This window comes from Cervus elaphus, chromosome 6 (assembly GCF_910594005.1).
Source record: "Cervus elaphus chromosome 6, mCerEla1.1, whole genome shotgun sequence".
Lineage (NCBI taxonomy): Eukaryota > Metazoa > Chordata > Mammalia > Artiodactyla > Cervidae > Cervus > Cervus elaphus.
This window is the reverse complement of record NC_057820.1, coordinates 4,370,632-4,391,406: the sequence shown is the minus strand read 5'-3', so window position 1 is coordinate 4,391,406 and position 20,775 is coordinate 4,370,632. Positions and strand designations below refer to the sequence as shown.

The following is a 20,775-nucleotide window of genomic DNA, read 5'->3' as shown; positions in this document are numbered from 1 at the left end:
TTATATCACTCTGAAAACACTTGGACCAGATAATTAAAGAATTAAATGCGTTCATTTTTAGGAGTCAGTTTGTTGTTGTTGTTCCCGTAGGTGTCACAGGCCCCAGGGCCCTGACTGCTGGAGACGGAGGGTGACGCCGGGTTTCTTGTGTGGGGGGCGGGGGTGGCGTGGGAGTGAGCGGGGCTTGACGGACGCCCCCCCTCCACACACACACACTCCACCAGGCTCATATTAATAACTTGGCCTGGAGGCTCTCGTCAACCCCCAGGTCTTTGGGGGGTGATGTTCATTCACTCCCGGGACTATTTTTAATTCTAGAGCCCTTGAAACACGTGGAAACAGTACAGTAGGCCGCACAAGGAAAGTGGTGTGTGCTGAGCGCCTGCGTCTGTACTGCTGGGGACAATGTGGCCTAACAGTGCCTCCGCGCGCCGTCCAGACCGCGGGAACCGGCCGACGGGTCCATGGCGCTTCTGCGGATGCCCAGAACACGGGAGACGGGGGAGACGGGGCAGACGGGTCCATGGCGCTTCTGCGGATGCGCGTGGCTCAGAACACGGGAACCGGGCCGAGGGGTCCATGGCGCTTCTGCAGATGTGCGTGGCTCAGAACACGGGAACCAGGCCGAGGGGTCCATGGCGCTTCTGCGGATGCCCAGAACACGGGAGACGGGGGAGACGGGGCAGACGGGTCCATGGCGCTTCTGCGGATGCGCGTGGCTCAGAACACGGGAACCGGGCCGAGGGGTCCATGGCGCTTCTGCGGATGCCCAGAACACGGGAGACGGGGCAGACGGGTCCATGGCGCTTCTGCGGATGCGCGTGGCTCAGAACACGGGAACCCGGCCGACGGGTCCATGGAGCTTCTGCGGATGTGCGTGGCTCAGAACACGGGAACCGGGCCGAGGGGTCCATGGCGCTTCTGCAGATGCGCGTGGCTCAGAACACGGGAACCGGGCCGAGGGGTCCATGGCGCTTCTGCGGATGTGCGTGGCTCAGAACACGGGAAACGGGCAGACGGGTCCATGGCGCTTCTGCGGATATGCCTGGCTCAGAACACGGGAACCAGGCCGAGGGGTCCATGGCGCTTCTGCGGATGCCCAGAACACGGGAGACGGGGCAGACGGGTCTATGGCGCTTCTGCGGATGCGTACAGCCCAGAACACGGGAGACGGGGCAGACGGGTCCATGGCACTTCTGAGTCTATCCTCTGCACTCTGCCACCTGAGCTCTTGGCAGTCCCATTGGAAGTTGTGCTAGAGACCAGACTGTTCCTCACAAAAGCAAAGACTCTGCTATGACTAGAACTAGGTTATTGTAAATGAAGGTGATGTCATAGTTTTTTGTTTTTAAGGATAGTGAGGAAATTGAGTATTTTTTGTACTAAAAGCCTAAAGTATTTTACATTATTACTGTTCTTCAGATAGTCATATTAGTGAAGAGTCCTGTAAGCGTAAGCAGACAGTTGACAAGGGGAACTTACAGTAATACCACCTTCCCTTGGTATGACATTTCGTGAAATGCAGAGGCCACAAGTGCTTGGAGGCGTTTCTCACTGGCTCATTGCAGCAACCTTGTGAGAAGTCAAGAGGTCGGGAGCAAGGAATTACTGTTCTCTTTTACGGATAAGTTATGGGCCCCAAACCTACGCTGGTTCTCTTTCCACTCATCTGTCTTGCCTTTGAGAATTAAAGAAGGCACATCCTTCCATGGGCATTTAATTAGCTATATATATATATAGGTTTCAAACCATTTAAAATTTAAAGTAAAAAAGACAAAATTCTAAAATGAGACTATCATTGTTGGACCTTTAAAATTATCATTTATTCAGCCCACTCTTTAGGATCAGTTCAGTTCAGTTCAGTCGCTCAGTCGTGTCCGACTCTTTGCGACCCCATGAACCGCAGCACACCAGGCCTCCCTGTCCATCACCAACTCCTGGAGTCCACCCAAACCCATGTCCATTGAGTCAGTGATGCCATCCAGCCATCTCATCTTCTGTCGTCCCCTTCTCCTGTCCTGAATCTTTCCCACCATCAGGGTCTTTTCAAATGAGTCAGCTCTTCGCATCAGGTGGCCAAAGTATTGGAGTTTCAGCTTCAGCATCAGTCCTTCCAATGAACACCCAGGACTGATCTCCTTTAGGATGGACTGGTTGAATCTCCTTGCAGTCCAAGGGACTCTCAAGAGTCTTCTCCAACACCACAGTTCAAAAGCATCAATTCTTCAGCTCTTAGCTTTCTTTATAATCCAGCTCTCACATCCATACATGACCACTGGATGGTTTAGGTTAATTTTGTGTGGGAGAAAGATGCTCAAGATAATTTGAAGGTTCTTGGTTCTTTTTTTCTCAGTGTAAACCTTCATAAAAGAAAAAGTTGGGAAAATGGGACAAAACAGCCTTTGAATATATACTGTTGTGTTTTTTCTTTTTTTTAGAGAATTTTAACTAAATGCAATTTACCTTCACGCTAACTAAACTTCATGTTCTGGAATGAGTGTGAAGGTGAACAGACAGAGTTTGGCATTTTGGTATTTGCCAGCTGTGTTCTTGAACTTGCCAGGTGAATGATAAGTGGATTTTGCACATGCTTGTCAGCTCCGGGCATAAAAAGCCATAAACGTGGTTACACAGGTAACTTTCAGTTCAGAACTAGAATATCAAGGCTTCCATTGGGTCAAATGTTTGCTCCTCTGCCAAAGGCTTGCAGCTTAGGAGAAGGGAAGCTTAGTTAACAGCCCAGTATTTGTACCTGGGTCACCTGTTAACAGTGCAGGTTCACAGCGAGGAGCTTTGGGAACGTTCAGACCTGTCGTGCTGGCATGCCTCTTCTCAGACCCTTGTTGCTAAGGTCCTCTCCCCAGCGCAGCCCAAGTGACCACGTAGTCTGATGCCCCTCCTCCCCCGACACGCCAGCCTTTCCTCTCTCTCCTTCCGTCCTCTGAGTCTGTTCTGTGGAGACAGTAAGAGCAAACTATAACCCCTAATGACTGTTAGGATATGGGCAAGTTAACATTTCTATGAAATCAACTATTGAACACATTATAGCAAGAACCTCTTAGGGGTAATGATGCAAGGTTTTAACTGGCTTTGATGAGATTCTGAGCATTCAGTGTGTTTTGCTTTATTTTGTCTCTCACCTCCTTCTTGGTTCCTTCCCCCTGGCTAACTCTCTTAATGACAACAGAGAGAATCCCACAACCATGTTTTAAAGTAAACATAGTACACTAAAACGGTTTTTTTGTTTTAATCGGTCTTTACAGTGAACCGAGTCTGTCGTGTGAATTTTTAAAATCTTTATGCATTTAAATAATGGGGAAAAGCCTTCCACCAAGTTGTTCACAGTGAAACAGATTTTTAGAAGTTCTCTGGCCAAGACAATTAGTATACCGTTTGTTAATGATGTTCTTCTGATTCCACTGTACTGTGGGTCTGATGTATGTTGTTGGATTCAGTTTCCTGAACCTTTGTTTAGAATTTTTTGCATCTGTGTTCATGAGCCATAGTGGTCTGTAATTTAGTTACAATGTCTTAGTCTGGGTTTGAGAATAATACTGGCGTCTAATGTGATTTGGAAAGTAATATCTCCTCTTCAGTTTTTGAGAACAGTTTATATAGATTTGGCATTGTACTTTCCTTAAATATCCGGTAGAATTTACCTTTGAAGCCAGCTGGGCCTGGAAGTTTGTTTGTGGGAGAGTTTTAAACCGTAAACCCAGTTCCTTTTATAGGTACAGGGCTATTCATGCTGTTTCTTCTTGGGTGAGCTTTGGAGCTTTGTGTCTTCAAGGAATTTGTCCATTTCATCTGCATTCATTTTATTTCGTTTATTGGTGTGAAGTTTTTTTCTAACATCGTCTTGTTATCTTTCTTATATCTGTAGAGTCTGCAGGGACCTCGCCTCCCTCATTCTTGATATTGGTAGTTACGTCTTCTCTCTTTCCTGAACAGTCTGGCTGAAGGTCCATTTTGTTGTCTAAAAGAACCAGCTTTTGATTTCGTTCTTTTTCCATTTTCTGTTTCTTTGGTTTCTGCCCTCATCTTTTATTTCTGCTCCCATCTTTTATTTCCCTCGTCTGCTTAGCTTAGGTTTCACTTGCTCTTCTTTTTCTAATTTCTTAAGATGAGAATTGAGGTCATCAATTTGAGCCTTTTTCTTATATAGGCTCTTTGTGCTAAAAATACTTCCCCTAAATACTGCGTTAGTGGCAACCTATTGATACGTTGTGTTTTTATTTTCATTCAATTTAACATACTTTCTAATTTCTCCTTTGATTTCTTGTTTACCCTATTGGTTATTTAGAAATATGTTCTTTAGTTCTCAAATAGTTGGGGAATTTTCCAGACATCTTTCTATTATTAATGTGTAATTTAATTCCATGGTCAGAGAATATACTTTATATGAGTCGAATCCTTTTGTTGCAACTTTTTCTGTGGTCCAGGATATAGCCTGTCTTAGTCCATCCTAAAGGAGATCAGTCCTGGGTGTTCATTGGAAGGACTGATATTGAAGCTGATATTCCAATACTTTGGCCACCTGATGCGAAGAGCTGACTCATTTGAAAAGACCCTGATGCTGGGGAAGATTGAGGGCAGGAGGAGAAGGGGACGACAGAGGATGAGATGGTTGGATGGCATCACTGACTCGATGGACATGGGTTTGGGTGGACTCCGGGACTTGGTGATGGACAGGGAGGCCTGTTGTGCTGCGGTTCATGGGGTCGCAAAGAGTCGGACACGACTGAGCGACTGAACTGAACTGAACTGAGGTCAAGGTGGTTGGTAATGTTTTTTGAGTCCTCTATAGACGGCCTTCCTGATTTTCTGTCTCCTGCTTCTTTCAGAGACTGAGAAAAGGGATACTGAAATCTAGAATACTTGTGGATTTGTCTGTTTCTCTTTGTAGTTCTGTCAGTTGTATTCGTGTATTTTGGAACTCTGCTATTAGAAATATTTTGATGAATTGACCCCTTAATCATTATGAGATCTGGTGTGTCAGATATTAATGTAAACACTCTGGTTTCCTTTTCATTCATGTTGGCATGATATGTCTTTTCCCACCCTTTTACTTGTAACCTATTTGTGTCTTTACTCTTAATCTAGCATTTTTATCATTTTTTTTTTTATAGTTGGGTCTTGCTGTTTTAAAATCCCATCTGACCATCTCTGCCTTTTAATTGGTTGTTTATGCCATTTAAATCTATTATGGTTATTAACAGCTCTTTTATCACAGTCTGTCTTCAAGAGATATTATACCATTTCATATGATGTATAAGTACCTTATAATACTGTTCCATTTCCCCACTCCTGGTCTTTATGCCGTGACTGTCATACATTTTAATTACGCATATGTTATAAACCTCACAACGTGTCCTTACCTTTGTTTCTGTTAACCGTCCTGTTATCTTAATTCCCTGACCAGGAATTGAACCTGGGCCCCCAGCAATGGAAGCATGGAGTCCTGACCACTGGACTCACAGAAAAGTCCCTCAGTTACCTTTTTTTTTTTTTCTTTTTGGCTGCATCACTGTGTGGGCTTTTCTCTAGTTGCAGCGAGTGGAGGCTAGTCCCTGGTTTCGAGGCGCTGGCTCCTCCCTGCGGCAGCTTCTCTCGTTGCAGAGCGCGGGTTCTAGAGCACAGGCTCAGTTCTGTGCATAGACTTAGTGGTCCCGCGACGTGTGGGATCTTCCCCGACCAGGGATCACACCCGTGTCCCCTGCGCGGGCGGGCGGATACTTAACCGCCGGACCACCGGGGAAGTCCTCCTCCATTTTAAATATCTTAATAATATCTTAATAATGTTTAAATATCTTTTAAAGATATTTAAGTAACAAGACAATTTTAAGTTCCTGTCTGTGGTGCTCTTGTTCCTTTGTGTGCATTCACATTTGTTCTGTTCTTTTTCCTTCTGCCAAAAAGACTGCCTTTAACATTTCTCTTAGGGCAGGATTGCTGGTGATGCTGTCTTTCATCTTTTTCATGTCTGAAGGAGTCTTATTTTTCAACTTCACTTTGAAATACGCTTTTGTCGAGAATTCTCCGTTGACAGAGCTTTGTTGTTGTTTCAGTACTTTACAGTTTCTGCCCTCTCACCTTCTCATTTGCATTGCTTCCAACCATCTGATGTCCTTCTTATCTTTGTTCTGTTCTCCCTAATGTGCTCTGCACCCTCCACCACTAAGATTTTTATCACTGGTTTGAATAGTTTCATTATGTGTTGATGTCTATGTGTTTCTTGTGCTTAGAGTTTATTGAACTTTGTGGATCTGCATGTTTTGGTTTTGATCAGATTTGGAAAAAATTTTGGCCATTATTTCTTCAAAAACTTTTCTTCTGTCCTTCTCTCTTTTCCAATATGTAATTGTAATATGTAACAATTCTCTCTTCCAATATATAGTTTTCTTAAAGTTATCACACGGCTCGCTAAAACTGTTAATTTTTAAAAATTCTCTTCCTCTCCATATTTCGTTTTATATAGTTTTTGTGTATGTGTGTGGTTTAAGATTCAGTAATCTTTTCTCCTCAAATGTCTAATTTGCCATTAGTTCCATCCTATATTTTTAATCTCAAACATTGTACTTTTTATCTTTAGATATTTGATTTTTATCTTTTTGAACTTATGGAATATAGTCATAATTTCTGTTTTAAAGTCTTTTTCTCCTTATTGTAACTGTTGTGTCAATTCTGGATTGGATTCAGTTAATTTTCCTCCTCATTTCCACTCCCTTTGTGTTCCATTTCTTTGCATGCCTGCTAGTTTTTTTATTTTTTGGCCACACTGTGCAGCTTGTTGGATCTTAGTTCCCTGACCAGGGATTGAACCTCGACCCTCAGCAGTGAGAGTGCAGAGCCCTAACCTCTGGACCTCCAGGGAATTCCCACATGTCTGCTAATTTTGATTAGGTGCCAAATGTTGTAAATTTTATCTTCTTGGGCGGTGGATATTTTTGCATTCCTGTGAATTCCTTGAACTTTGTTCTGGGGCCTTAGTGAAAATAATTGGAAGCAGTGTGATCTGTGGGGCCTTGAATTTTAAGATGTACTAGGCAAGTCCGGAGCAGTATTTACTGTAGGGCTAGTGACTCCCCGTTACAGAGTCGAGACCCCCTGAACCCTCTACCTAATGTGGCCCAAACTGTGAGGTTTTCCAGCCCCGACTGGCAGCAACCAGCAGCGTCCCCGGCCATGCTGAGCCCTGGGCCTGTCTCCGCCTTCCCTCCGTGATGATCCTTTCTTGTGCACCAGCTGGGTCCTCGCCTGCATGCCCCGATTAACACTCTGCTGAAGGTGCGGGAGCAGCCCTTTGCCAGTGTCTGATGTTTTCCTCTGGGCAGCGTTCCCCTCTCTGGTACATTTTCCCTGTATCTTCAGCTGCCTTACCTTCTCTCACCTACTTCCTAGAGCCACTGTCTCAAGTCTCTGCGTCGTCTTGGGGTACCTTCCTTGGATGAGTACTGACTTGTCCACCTGCTTCAGGGGGTGTCCTGAATTGAATGTATTGTTTAATTGATGATCCGCCTGGCATCCTGAGATCCAAATGTGTTAAAAGAATTTTGGAAGATGTTTTAATTTTGAGAGTCAGCTGGAAAATTTTAGCAAGTGAAAACATAGAAAATCTTTGCTTTATCTAGATTTTATAATTCAGAAAAGATAGCATGGTAGAGAAGATTTTAGAAAGTCGCAGAAGACATATGACTGTGTGTGCACGGTCAGTCGTGTCCAACTCTTTCTGACCCCATGGACTGTAGCCTGCTAGGCTCCACTGTCCATGGAATTTTCCAGGGAAGAATATTGGAGTGCATTTTCATTTCCTACTCTAGAGGATCTTCCTGACCCAGAGATCAAACCCGCATCTCTTGTGTCTCCTGTGTTGGCAGGTGGATTCTTTACCACTGTGCCACCTGGGAAGCCCAGAATACATTAACTTAGTGATACATTAATCTAGTAACATCGTCCTGTGGTGGATTTAAGCATATTTTGTTTGTATTTAATGTATGTAACATCTAATATGTAGTTCTAGATAAAATGCAGAAAGCTGAGTCTTAAATTTTTGGTAAGGATTGTCTGTCTTTCTGGCTTGATGCTCTTACTAGAAATAACTACTCATACATTTTTTAAAAGTCATTTTTGGTAGCCCTCTGATTATCTGCTAAAATTCATATAAAAGCTGATCCAATGAGATTTACCTATCACTGTTAGTTTTCATTTTCTAGTGGCATAAATTAATCAGAACTCTAGCATAAAGAATATTATGACTTAATAAAGCCATTGTTAGATTAGTTTGACATGTTGAAAGTGTTAATTTAGTGGGAAAAGCTATTAAAAGAGTGGCATGTATCACAAGTGGTGAGAGAGTCAAAAAGGAATGGTTCACTTGGATTTTTTTTTTCAAAAGATCAATTATTTATATCTATACATAATGCTACCTTTTTTCTCTCTTATTTTTGTAGGTTCTGCTGGAGACTTACATTTGGCCTCGATGTGAAATTAAAGTAGAAAATCATATCTACATGTATGTTAATATCAGGATGTTGATGATTCATTGGTCATGCCTGCAGAGGGAAATTCAGTTGTAGATGGCTGACTGCCAGCAGAAATAAATGCTTACCCTAGATGCCCAGCATCTCTCCTTTTTACTGGAGTGAAAATCCCCTCCAGACACCAACAGAACATCACTGCAGAAAATGCTTCGCATTTTAAGGATGTCAGCCACCTAAGTTCATGCGCCCTGTCTGTACAGTTGCTGTGGACGGTTTACCATCTGAAAGCTCCTCCAGCTCTTACCCAGGCCCCGTATCTGTCTCTGAAATGTCTCTGCTTCATGCTTTGGGTCCCGTGCAGACCTGGCTGGGACAAGAGCTAGAGAAATGTGGCATTGATGCCATGATTTATACCCGATACGTCCTCAGTCTTCTGCTGCATGACAGCTATGACTACGACCTGCAGGAACAGGTATTTACGTACTGTAAATGTTTTGTGAAAGCTCATGATTGTGTCTGCATGTCTGCGTTTTCCTCCCGAGAGTGCTTTCGTAATCTGGAGCAGGTAGATGGCTGTGGTCCAGAAACTTTTAAGCTGATAGCAGAGTACAGATGAGCAAGTCACCGAGCACACTCTCTGGTTCAGTCACTGTCTCTGAGACTTTCTCGACGTCCTGGCACAGACTCTGGACCTTGTCACGGGTGGTAGTAGTTAGATGACCTGCTGCCTGGGAGTAGCACTGCTCCAGAATATTGGTTTAGGAAAATGAGACATTATGATTACATGTTTTAATCATTGTGTCTATTAACACTCCTTAACATTTCAAATTTTAATATTTCATCTCCAACAGTGACGATAAGCTGCTTATGAATCCAAGTGTGTGTTTTGAACCAGGAGACTTAAAATTTTGGTAAAGCATATAACCTGAAATACTCAGTGGATATGAATTTGAGCAAACTCTGGGAGATAGTGGAGGACAAAGGAGCCTGGCGTGTTGTAGTCCATGGAGTCACAAAGAGTTGGACATGACTAAAATGACTTAAGTGAGCCATTATACACTTTACTTGACTTAGGTGTATAGGTGAATAAAGCAAGCAAATCCGTGTTCTTGACAAAGATCTCAACTTTGGTCTCACTCACCAGGAGAAGCTGCTGAGTGTGAGGCTTGCTGAAAGGGAAGCAGCGCTCTCAGCACCGAGCGGGTGGTTTCTGAGTGACTGCGGGGCACAGATTTCACTTAAAAGGGAGTGGCTGGGGACTTCCCTGGTGTTCCGGTGGTTAGGACTCTGCGCTTCCACTGCAGGGGCCACAGGTTCAATCCCTGGTTGGGGAACTAAGATCCCACATGTGGCGAGGCGCAGACAAGCCAAAAAAAAGAGCTGAGTGTTTTGTGGGCAGTTTTTAGTTGCTTTTTTAAACCATTGTTAGGAACTCTGAACGCAGGAACAGAGTTTCATTGACAGAAGAAACTGGCTTTGACGTTCCGAACCACAGAGGAGTCTTATAAATGCAGGGGGTTTCGCAGCAAGCCCAACACTTGTCCCGCGTTAGTTGTGCAGAGTGTTCTTCACTGCTGGTGTTCGCTCGTTCCTTCTACATTTTCCTTGCTTCCGGATTGGTTACCGGCCTATCTGGTGACAATTGGGTCAAGTAAGGTTTAGAGGGGGTTGACCTGTAAAAACCTAATCCTCAGAAAATGTTTTATTTTGGTGGTCAATAGTTTGTATAATTTTCTTGCCGAAGCTCTGTTATTTTCCTTCATCTTTCCAGTAAATGTAAATATACTTTTTTAGGGGCAAGTAAAATGTTAAATCTACCAAATAGAGTGGAGATCTGTTCAAGAAAGTTAGAGATACCAAGGGAACATTTCATGCAAAGGTGAGCACAATAAAGGACAGAAACGGTATGAACCTAACAAAAGCAGAAGGTATTAAGAGGTGGCAAGAATACACAGAAGAACTGTACCAAAATGGTCTTAATGACCTGGATAACCGTGATAGTGTGATCACTAACCTAGAGCCAGACATCCTGGAGTATGAAGTCAAGTGGGCCTTAGGAAGCATGACTGTGAGCAAAGCTAGTGCAGGTAATGGAATTCCAGAGGAGCGATTTCAAATCCTAAAAGATGATGTTGTAAAAGTACTGCACTCAATACGCCAGCAAATTTGGAAAACTCAGCAGTGGCCACAGGACTGGAAAAGATCAGTTTTCATCCCAATCACAAAAAGCACTGCACAATTGTACACATTTCACATACTAACAAGGTAATGCTCAAAATCCTTCAAGCTAGGCTTCAACAGTATGTGAACCAAGAACTTCCAGATGTACAAACTTGATTTAGGAAAGGCAGAGGAACCAGAGATCAAATTGTCAACATTTGTTGGATCATAGAAAAAAACTAGATAATTCCAGAGAAACATCTACTTCTGCTTCATTGACTTCACTAAAGCCTTTGACTGTATAGATCACAACAAACTGGAAAATTCTTAAAGAGATGAGAATACCAGACTACCTTACTTGCCTCCTGAGAAGCTTGTATACAGGTCAAGAAGCAACAGTTAGAACCAGACAAGGAACGACAAACTGGTTCATAATTGGGAAAGGAGTACATCAAGGCTATATATTGTCACCCCGCTTATTTAACTTCTATGCAGAGTACATCATGTGAAATGCCGGGCCGGATGAAGCACAAGCTGGAATCAAGATTGCCGGGAGAAAGAAACATCAATAACCTCAGATGTGCAGATGACACCACCCTTATGGCAGAAAGTGAAGAAGAACTAAAGAGCCTCTTGATGAAGGTGAAAGAGGAGAGTGAAAAAAAAAAAGCTGGCTTAAAACTCAATATTCAGAAAACTAAGATCATAGCATCTGGTCTATCACTTCATGACAAATAGATACGGAAACAATGGAAACAGTGACAGACTTTATATTCTTGGGTTCCAGAATCACTGTAGATGGTGACTGCAGCCATGAAATTAAAAGATGCTTGCTTCTTGGAAGAAAAAGCTATGACAAACCTAGGCAGCATATTAAAAAGCAGAGACATTGCTTTGCTGACAAAGGTCCGTCTAGTCAAAGCTATGGTTTTTTCGGTAGGCATGTATGGACGTGAGAATTGGACCATAAAGAAGGCTGAGCACCAAAGAATTGATGCTTTTGAACTGTGGTGTTGGAGAAGACTCTTGAGAGTCCCTTGGACTGCAAGGAGATCCAACCAGTCCATTTTAAAGGAGATCAGTCCTGAATGTTCATTGGAAGGGCTGATGCTGATGCTGAAGCTCCAATACTTTGGCCATTTGACGTGAAGAATCAACTTATTGGAAAAGACCCTGATGCTGGGAAAGATTGAGGGCAGGAGGAGAAGGGGTTGACAGAGAATGATACAGTTGGATGACATTATCGACCCAATGGACATGAGTTTGGGCAAAGTCCTGGAGACAGTGAAGGACAGGGAAGCCTGACATTCTGCTGTCCATAGAGTCACAAAGAGTCAGAACCGACTGAGCGACTAAACAATGAGTAACAACCAAAGTAGAATTATTCTTTCCAGAAGTGAGGAAGGTGTTTCTGTTAACTCAGAAATCATATACTTCAATTGTAAATATATACTCATATGACACAAGTCAAAGTTTTTAAGTGTTAAATGCTATAGGATATTGAAAGGGATAAAACGTAGGACTGCTGCTGAGATTACAGTTGAGCACTTACATGATCAGACTTGTTTGTGAACCTCCTCTGAGTTCTTTCTTCGCCGTAGGGAGTTGGGGAACAGGGGTCCTGGCCGCTGTCAGCGTGCTGCATGTTTGCTCCTCCCTGTTCTGGTTCATGTTTAGGACACAGGACGGATAAAGGTCAGTGGAAACAGCATGTCTAGAATTACAAGGAGAATCCACCAGGAGCCAAAAGGATCCTGAAATTCTTTCCTGCTCATCCCAGGCTAGCACAGTTCCCGTAAGTCTCGTGCTGATGGGGAAGGTCATATTGGATATGCCCTTTCATAGGAGAGGACCCAAGGGTCAGCCAGCCTCTCGGTAACTTTTCTGAGCCTCAAGGAGGAGGATATGGCAGGGAGTCAGGGCAGGGAGCCACGGGAAGGTGCTGAGCTGACCTCCTGTGGCTCAGACTCTGCCCAGCAGGCATGCTCGAGAGCCCGCTGTAGGCGAGGGGGCGTGCTGCCTCCCTGGTCCCTGGGTCACACCCGGCGTGGCCTCACCTCCCCCGTCCATTGGTGGTCAGGTGACTCCACTTTGGGGGTGTTTGTTTCCTCACCCCTCAGTCCTTGAAATTAGCCTGACCTTGAAAGTGACTAGTTTTAGGATCCTGGCTTCAACTACTGGCCTTATTTGTCATGATGAATTCATGGCTTTTCTCAGTTTGGGTTAAAAGAAACAGAGAGCTCCTGAGGTCTAAGAAACAGGTCTGTACTTGTCCCAGCATCCCTGGACCAAGGGGTAGGAAGTGCAGCTGATCAGGCCCTCATCCAGGTCGAGGCTGACAGGCAGCCAGAGTGAAGTGTAAGCCTCTGATCTGGGCAGGGCTGGGAGCACCGTTGTGGCATCGGCTGATGACTCTGTAGTCCTGGACAACAGCTGCCTTCTAATATGTAGATACTGTAGTTGGTCACAGTCATTTTACTTTCACAAAGTGTTCTTTTTTTTTAATCTTTTTGGTTAAGATTACCATATTCTGATAAAATGCTTAGATAAACCAGGTATTCATTATAACCACTTTTACCTGTAAATATAAACCACTTTTCTAATCCATCCCTCAAGGCCCAGGTCACCTTTCTCTGTGAATGCACTTCTGACAATTCCTGATGAAAACAATATCGTTGTTTTCCAAACTTGACCATATTTCTGCTCTTCATTATGGTTATTTGAATGTGTCTTTCCCAGTAATTTATAAGATGTTTAATGCCAGAAATCATATAACCATCTTAAAAATTTCTTAACTTATTTTTTTAAAATAATTTCAAACATCAGAAGAATTAGAAGAATAGGGCAAAGAATTTCAGTCAGCCCCTATTGCTAACATTTTCCCACTTTCTGCTTATTTCTCCCCTCTCCTTTTGATGCCCGTCTCTCCTACATGAATCAGCATATGATTTATTGATTGCATTTTCTCTAAGCCATAGGACAATTATAAAATCCGGGAAATTAACTCCAACACATTATGACCTAGTGTACTGTTGAGATTCAGTGATGTCCTCCATTGTAATTTTTTCCCTCGCCTAGGATCATGCATTGACTTTCGTGGTCATGTCTCTCTGTAATTTTCTTTAACCTGGAGTGGTTCCTCATCGTTCCTTTGTGTCTCATGACGTTGACATTTTTGAGGCGTACAGACCAGTTATCTTGCAGAGTGTCCCCTATTGTGGGTGCGTCTGTTTCCTCCCGTTTAGACTGCACGTGGGCCTTAGGGCAGTAGCATCACGCAGGCGAAGAGCTTCCTTCTTGGTGCGTCACGGCGGACAGCGCGCGACAGCAGTCTGGTTGGTTCTTGTCGACGCTGACTCTGGTTGCGCCGGCGGCCGCCAGGTTTCTGCACAACGACGCTGAGCACCGTGCTGTGTGGTTTCCAGGCCACCTGTCCAGGGGAGACTTTATGAGTTTACCGTCCACGGATGGCTCCCACCTGGATCCACTGTCACTCTGACGGCCGCGACACGGTGATCCTTTCTCTGACTCAGTTATCCCTGCTCCTTCAGTTGTTGATGTTCTGCTTGCAGGTGCCTTCATCTTGTCAGCGTTGGTGCCCCTGTGGTGTAGAGAACGAACCGCAGGCCGCTTCCCACCACGTCTTGAATTGGCTTACTTTTTAAAAGAGGGTATTTGTGTGTTTACTTGTTTAGTTTGGTGTTTATTTGGCTTGTCTTAGCCTCAGTCTTTCTTTGACCACCATATTTAAAAAGAAGCCTTCCATTCTCAGCCTTCTTTTCTGCTTTATTTTTCTTCATAACACTTGTTTAACCAGTGAAGTTGCTCGGTTGTGTCTGACCCTTTGCGACCCTGTGGATTGTAGCCTACCAGGCTCCTCCATCCATGGAATTTTCCAGGCAAGAGTACTGGAGTGGGTTGCCATTTCCTTCTTCAGGGGATCTTCCTGACCCAGGATTGAACCCAGGTCTCCCACATTATAGGCAGACGCTTTACCATTTGAGCCACCAGGGAAGCCCATAATACTTGTTACACCCAGAATTGTAGGATTATTTGCCATGCCTTCTGTTTATTTGTAAGTCTTCTCCACTGGAATATGCAGTTCACAAAGTTGGGGACCTTGCCTGCCATGCTTTCTGCTGTATTCATAGCCCTTGAGACAGTTTGTGGGATGTAGGAGAGGCTCAGATGTTTATTAAAGAAATGAACGGACGTGCGCTTCTTTGTCAGGCGTGTGACTTGTGTGGAGGGGGGTCGTGGTGGAGGTGAGCACAGAGGCCGCAGCTGCACACTGGGGCCGCCCTTCAGAGAAGTGACTGAAGCTTCTTCCTCACCACCGCCGGCGTCCCGCCCATCTTGACGTGTACACATTCCCACGGTATCAAACGCATTCATAATGTTATGCCACCACCATCCATCTCTGAACCCTTTCCATCTCATAAAATGGAAGCTTTATAAAATTCCCCTCCCCCAGCCGCAGGCAACCACCTTCATCTCGGTTGGCCAAAAGGTTCATTAAGGTTGTCCCCCCCACCCCCCAAAAATGTTAACATAAACCCAAGTGAACTTTTTGGCCAACCCAATGCTTTCTGTCTTTATGATTTTTGACTACTCTTAGGGACCTCTTATCAATGGAATCATACGATGCTTGTTTTTGTTTTTTTGTGTGTGTGTGACCGACTTATTTCACTGAGCATTGTCTCTTCAGGGTTCATCCGCATGGCAGCAGGTGTCAGACTTTCCTTCCTTTTTAAGGCCAAGCAGTCTTCTGTCATGCGGATATGCCACATTTTGCATATCCATCCATCCAACAGTGGACACTTGGGTTTCTTGCATGTTTAAGCTTCTGTGAGCCGTACAGTTGTATGAACACAGGTATGCAAATGTCTCATCAAGACGCTGGTTTCAGCCTTGAGCGGGACCTTCCAGAAGTGGGACTGCTGGGTCTGTGGTGGGTCTGCTTTTACACGAGAGCTGCACCAGTAGTGAGTAGGCTCCCACTCCTCCACGTCCTCACCAACCATTGTTCTGTCCTGTTGGTTTGTTAGTTTTTAATAGTAGTCATCCTAATCGGAACCTTGTTTTCACTTACATTTTCCCTGATGAGTGATGATGCTGAGCATCTCTTCATGTGTTTACTGGTCATTTACGTGTATCTTCTTTGGAGACTCTCAAGTCTTTTTCCCATTTTTGAATCTCTTTTTGTTGTTGTTGAGTTCTAGATATTCTCTACAGGTTTTGGATACTAACCCCTTATCATATATGTGATCTGTGGCTATTTTCCCCTCCTCCTGTGGAGTTTGCCTTTTCACTCTATTCATCGTCTTTCGTTGCACTAAATTTAAAAAACTTCATGAGCCCAGTTTGTCTGTTTTCTCTTTTGTTACCTGTGTCTTTGGTGTCATATCCAAGAAATCTTTGCCCTACATTTCTTAGTTTTAGCTTTTAAGTATTAGGTCTTTGATCCATTTTGAATTAACTTTTATATATGTTGTGTGTTAAGAGTCAAATTTCCTTCTTTTGCAGGTGGATATCTAGTTTTCCCAGCATCATTTGTTGAAAAGAGTGTCCTTTCCTCATTGAATGGCCTTGACACCCTTATTAAAAACATTTTGAGCATGACTGTAAGGGTCTGTTACTTGGCCGTCTGTTCTGGTCATTGGTCTGTATGTCTGTCTTTATGCCGGTACCTCACTGTCTCGATTTCTGTAGCTTTGTTATTAGTTTCTTTTCTGTTTTTTGGCCGCTCCATGTGGCATGTAGGATCTTAGTTCGCTGACCAGGGATAAGACTTGAGCCACCTGCATTGGAAGCACAGAGTCTGCATTGGAAGCACAGAGCCTGCATTGGAAGCACAGAGCCTGCGTTGGAAGCACAGAGCCTGCATTGGAAGTACAGAGCCTGCATTGGAAGCACAGAGTCTGCATTGGAAGCACAGAGCCTGCATTGGAAGCACAGAGCCTGCATTGGAAGTACAGAGTCTGCATTGGAAGCACAGAGCCTGCATTGGAAGCACAGAAGACCACTGGACTGCCAGGAAAGTCCCAGATGCAGTTTCTTTTAAATCCCTTAATTAATTGTATCTTCTCCCTCAGAGTCCATTATTCTAGAAATGTAGCTGGATTGTTGCATTTTCTATTTTTGCCCACAGGTTAAGAAAGAATAATCCTAGTACTAATTGCTCATTGAGATGGATCATTTCTGTATTCAGCAGAACTTGTTTGTTCTTTCCGCCCACGTGTAATGTACTTTGCAGTATATCCCTGTTAGTTTAGCATTTCACTGCTTGGAAAGGCGAGCATCTGCAGTGTTTTCCTTTACCATAATCTTTAACAATAACAACTGACCCATCCTGCGTCCCTCAGGCATCTTGCTGCATATACTGTATTTCAACAACCATTCACTTAACAGACATTAAATTAACTTTATATATAAGGAGTAGGGGTTAGTAATAATGGTGGGTGCACAAGTTCATGTCCACAAACTTCCTCAGATATAGTAAAAAGGGTGGGGTGTTACAGTAAAATCTTTTCATGGAATAGAGAAAATGGTCTGACTAGAAATACTGCATTTAATGCACTTCTCTAAGTTTTCACTCACCACATGAGTGCCCATGACTTGCTGGGCACTGATGACGACAGGATGGTGGCGATGACTGGGGATGGACCCTGGGAGACAGCTGCCAGGTTAGGGGTCCCTGCCACACTCTGGCTGCAGAGTTTGGGTCAGAACAGCCTTGAAAGGAAACAAACAAGAGGGCCTGATGCTGGGAGCCAGGGGGGTGCAGTGAGGGGTGGGAGGAGATTAGACTGAGAAGGGTGAGCAGGAAGCTGGTTCGCAAGAACCTGTCATTGTGTTTCACTAGGGGATTGATATTTTAGTCCCAGAAACAAGAAGACCTGCTGCTGTGTTTAGTCAGCAGTGCCAAATGGCAGCATCGTGGTGGGTGAGCTGGGTTGGGCAACTGAAAGCAGGAAGGCCAATGAGGAACATGTTGGCTGATGACCTAGTAGGAAAAAAAAAAGGATGTACTTAAGGTGACATTATGCTCATTTAATTTGTGCTACTCACTTAGAGGCAATTTACAGTTCCTCTGAGCTGTTAGAAGTGAATTTATTACTGAGGGCTCTCTTCAAATTCTAGCTGCATCTTTCATTCACACGCAGTCAAAAATCTGGCATACATTGGCTTAATTGGGAAGGAATGTCATATATCTAGAAGTCCGGAATCAGGACCACCCCCGCCTAGTTCAGCAGAGCTTCCCTGGGGCTGGAGGGCAGAAGGTGAGCATCAGGTTTAGCAAACATCCTGTCCTATGTGTGGACATGTATGGATGTGAGAATTGGACCATAAGGGAAACTGAGCACCGAAGAATTTATGCTTTTGAACTGTGGTGTTGGAGAAGACTCTTGAGAGTCCCTTGGACAGCAAGGTGATCCAACCAGTCCATCCTAAAGGAAATCAGTCCTGAATGTTCATTGGAAGAACTGATGCTGAAGTTGAAACTCCAGTACTTTGGCCACCTGATGCGAAGAACTGACTCACTGGAAAAGACCCGGATGCTGGGAAAGATTGAAGGCGGGAAAAGGGGACAACAGGATGAGATGGTTGGATGACATCACCGACTCAATGGACATGAGTTTGAGTAAACTCCAGGAGTTGGTGAAGGACAGGGAAGCCTGGCGTGCTGTGGTCCATGGGGTTGCAAAGAGTCGGACACGACTGAGCGACTGAACTGAACTGAACCACACGCTCCAGAGGGTGTGGTCCTTGCATTCCCGGCAGAAACCTTTTGGGGCGGGGGAGGTGCTTTATTTCAACTGTTCGCTTCTGATTGGTCATCTGCCTCTCTGTCAGCCAATCCTGTGGCCAGATGCATGAAACGTGCTGATTCCTATTCAGCTAATCAGGGCCCAGAGCTGGGAGGAGCCTTAGTCCCATTCAGGCGCTGGTGATTCTGGTGTTCCAGGACTGCTAAGGAGAAGGAGTGGGCGGCGACAGCAGACGTCACTGATCCTAGCTGTGTTTCAGAATGTTGTGTCCTTTTTCTTCCTCCAGCTCTCAATTGCCTTTGTGATAGAAGACAGCAAGACAAAGTCAATCAGAACTCTAGCCTTAAGTTCGTTCCCTCGCGATAGTGACCGGACAAGTACCTGATAATAGGTTCTCAGCCATAGCTTCTTTGGGGACTTGATAATTGCATTTTATCTTCAAGGTTATGACTTTGAAAAGTCATAACTTGATTTACTGAATTCATTGTTGTTCAGCCGCTCAGTCGTGTCCGACGCTTTTGCGACATCGTGGCCTGCAGCATGCCAGGCTTTACTGAGTTTACCTAGTGAATATTCGGCACACACTTAATGTTATATGTTCATGTCCAAGTGGACTTTTAATGAGTTTGCAGCATAGAAAATATAACAGTAGAAGTATAGAGCTTTTTTTAAAATACTGTGTTCTTTTAAAACCTAATTGCTAGTTTAATTCTAAAGGTTAGTAAGTCATAATACATTCACACAGTAAATGAAGCTTAAAAATAGAAAAAGGGAGCTCTCAAATATAGTAAGTGGAAAGAGCAGAATACATAACAGTTATCGCATATGCTAATGTTTGTATAGCTTTACCTATAGACTTGATGTTGTTTCTTCATGAATTCAGCCTAAAATTACAAGGCAAAATAGCACTTAAATGAAAATTTGTAATAAGGTAGGCTCACTCTAACAGCTAACGTTGCTTGAGTCACAATTAATGTTAGGTTGCTTCATTCATTTTAATTATGTCAAAAGTTAAAACAAGAAGCAAAACCTCCATTCCCACACAAGTCTGCACTGGGTATGTTGTGCAGTTTCCGCAACATCTTTCACTCCCTAACGCAGTGCAGAGGAAAATGTCTTATCTCGGAATCTGTGTAACTGTTCGCTGCAGAGCTCCCACTTCACTTTCACTTAGGAGTGATCTGCAATGTGATAACACGTTGAAAAGGCACATATCAAGAGAAGAAGAATTTTATAAATGCCTTCTAAGCAACAAATAGTTTCCATTAAACCCATGCCTATTGATTAATACCAGTATTCGGCAGTATCTGTGTGAAAAGACATTTTCAAATATGAGATACATAAAATCTTACAAATCAGCATTAACAGGGCAGTTAGGTAAGGGGAAAAAAAACATCAGGTTGGAAAGGAAAAACAAAAACTATTGACATGACATGGCATTATATGTAGAAAATCCTAAGGGAGGAAATTAGAAAAATTAAATTTACAGTAGAATCAAAAAGAATTAAATTGCTAGGAATAAGTTTAACAAAAGAAGTCAAGACTTGCACACTAAAAGTTACAAACATTGTTGACAGAAATCAAAGAAAACCTAATAAGTAGAAAAGCATCCCATGTTCATAGTTAGAAAACTTAATATCCATCACGTCTCAGTGCTCCCTAAACTGATCTGCAGGTTCAGGGCAACCCCTGTCAGAATCCCAGCTGCCTTTGTTGCGGAAATTGATGAGCTGATCCTGAAATTCATGCAAAATGCAAGGGACCCAGAATAGCCAAAAGAATTTGAAAAAGAACAAAGTTGTAGGACTCACACTTCCAATTTTAAAACCTACTGCATGGCCCCTGTAAGCAAGACGGTTTGATCCTGGCCTACATGTGACTGGCTATAGGTAACAGAACTGCAAGTACAAAAATAAACCATTGTAATTTCCAACTAGACCCTTCAGTGGGGAAAGAGTAGTCTTCAGAGAAAGGTGCTGGTAACCACGTGTAAAAGAATGAAGTTGGACTCCTGTCTCATACCACATATAAATATTAACTCAAAATGGATTACAGACTTACATGTAAGAGCTGAAACTGTAAAATTTAGGAGAAAACATAAATCTTTATGACTTCATAACTTGGGTTAGGCAGTGATTTTCTAGATAAGGTACCAAAGCACAAACACCAAAAAGGACATCAGTAAATTGACTTCATTACAGTGAGAAGCTTTTATACATAAAAGGACAGCATCAAGAAAGTGAATAGACAGGCCTGGCATCTCTTCAGAAGGTTGAACCCTAGAGGTAACCATGTGACCCAGCAGTTCCACTCCTAGATATATCCCCAGCAAGACTGGAAATATATGTCCGTAGAAAAACTTG

At 43.6% G+C, this 20,775-nt stretch overlaps 2 protein-coding genes across 7 annotated transcripts in view; both read left to right on the top strand.

Annotated features, from left to right (window-relative positions):
- The window catches only part of KIAA0232 (KIAA0232 ortholog), an 82,358-nt gene that overhangs the window by 25,548 nt on the left and 36,035 nt on the right, over nucleotides 1-20,775 (top strand). For all 6 annotated transcript variants that reach the window (XM_043906113.1, XM_043906111.1, XM_043906112.1 and 3 more), the window contains one exon: nucleotides 8,451-8,952. In XM_043906113.1, the coding sequence (XP_043762048.1) occupies nucleotides 8,722-8,952 (231 nt within the window). In that variant the 5' untranslated portion in view covers nucleotides 8,451-8,721. The remainder of the gene's footprint in view (nucleotides 1-8,450; nucleotides 8,953-20,775) is intronic.
- Nucleotides 239-1,889, top strand: LOC122696302. The gene is made up of 2 exons (XM_043906115.1): nucleotides 239-460; nucleotides 520-1,889. Exons 1-2 carry the CDS (start codon nucleotides 406-408, stop codon nucleotides 1,257-1,259), a joined length of 795 nt encoding a protein of 264 aa, XP_043762050.1. The 5' UTR covers nucleotides 239-405; the 3' UTR covers nucleotides 1,260-1,889.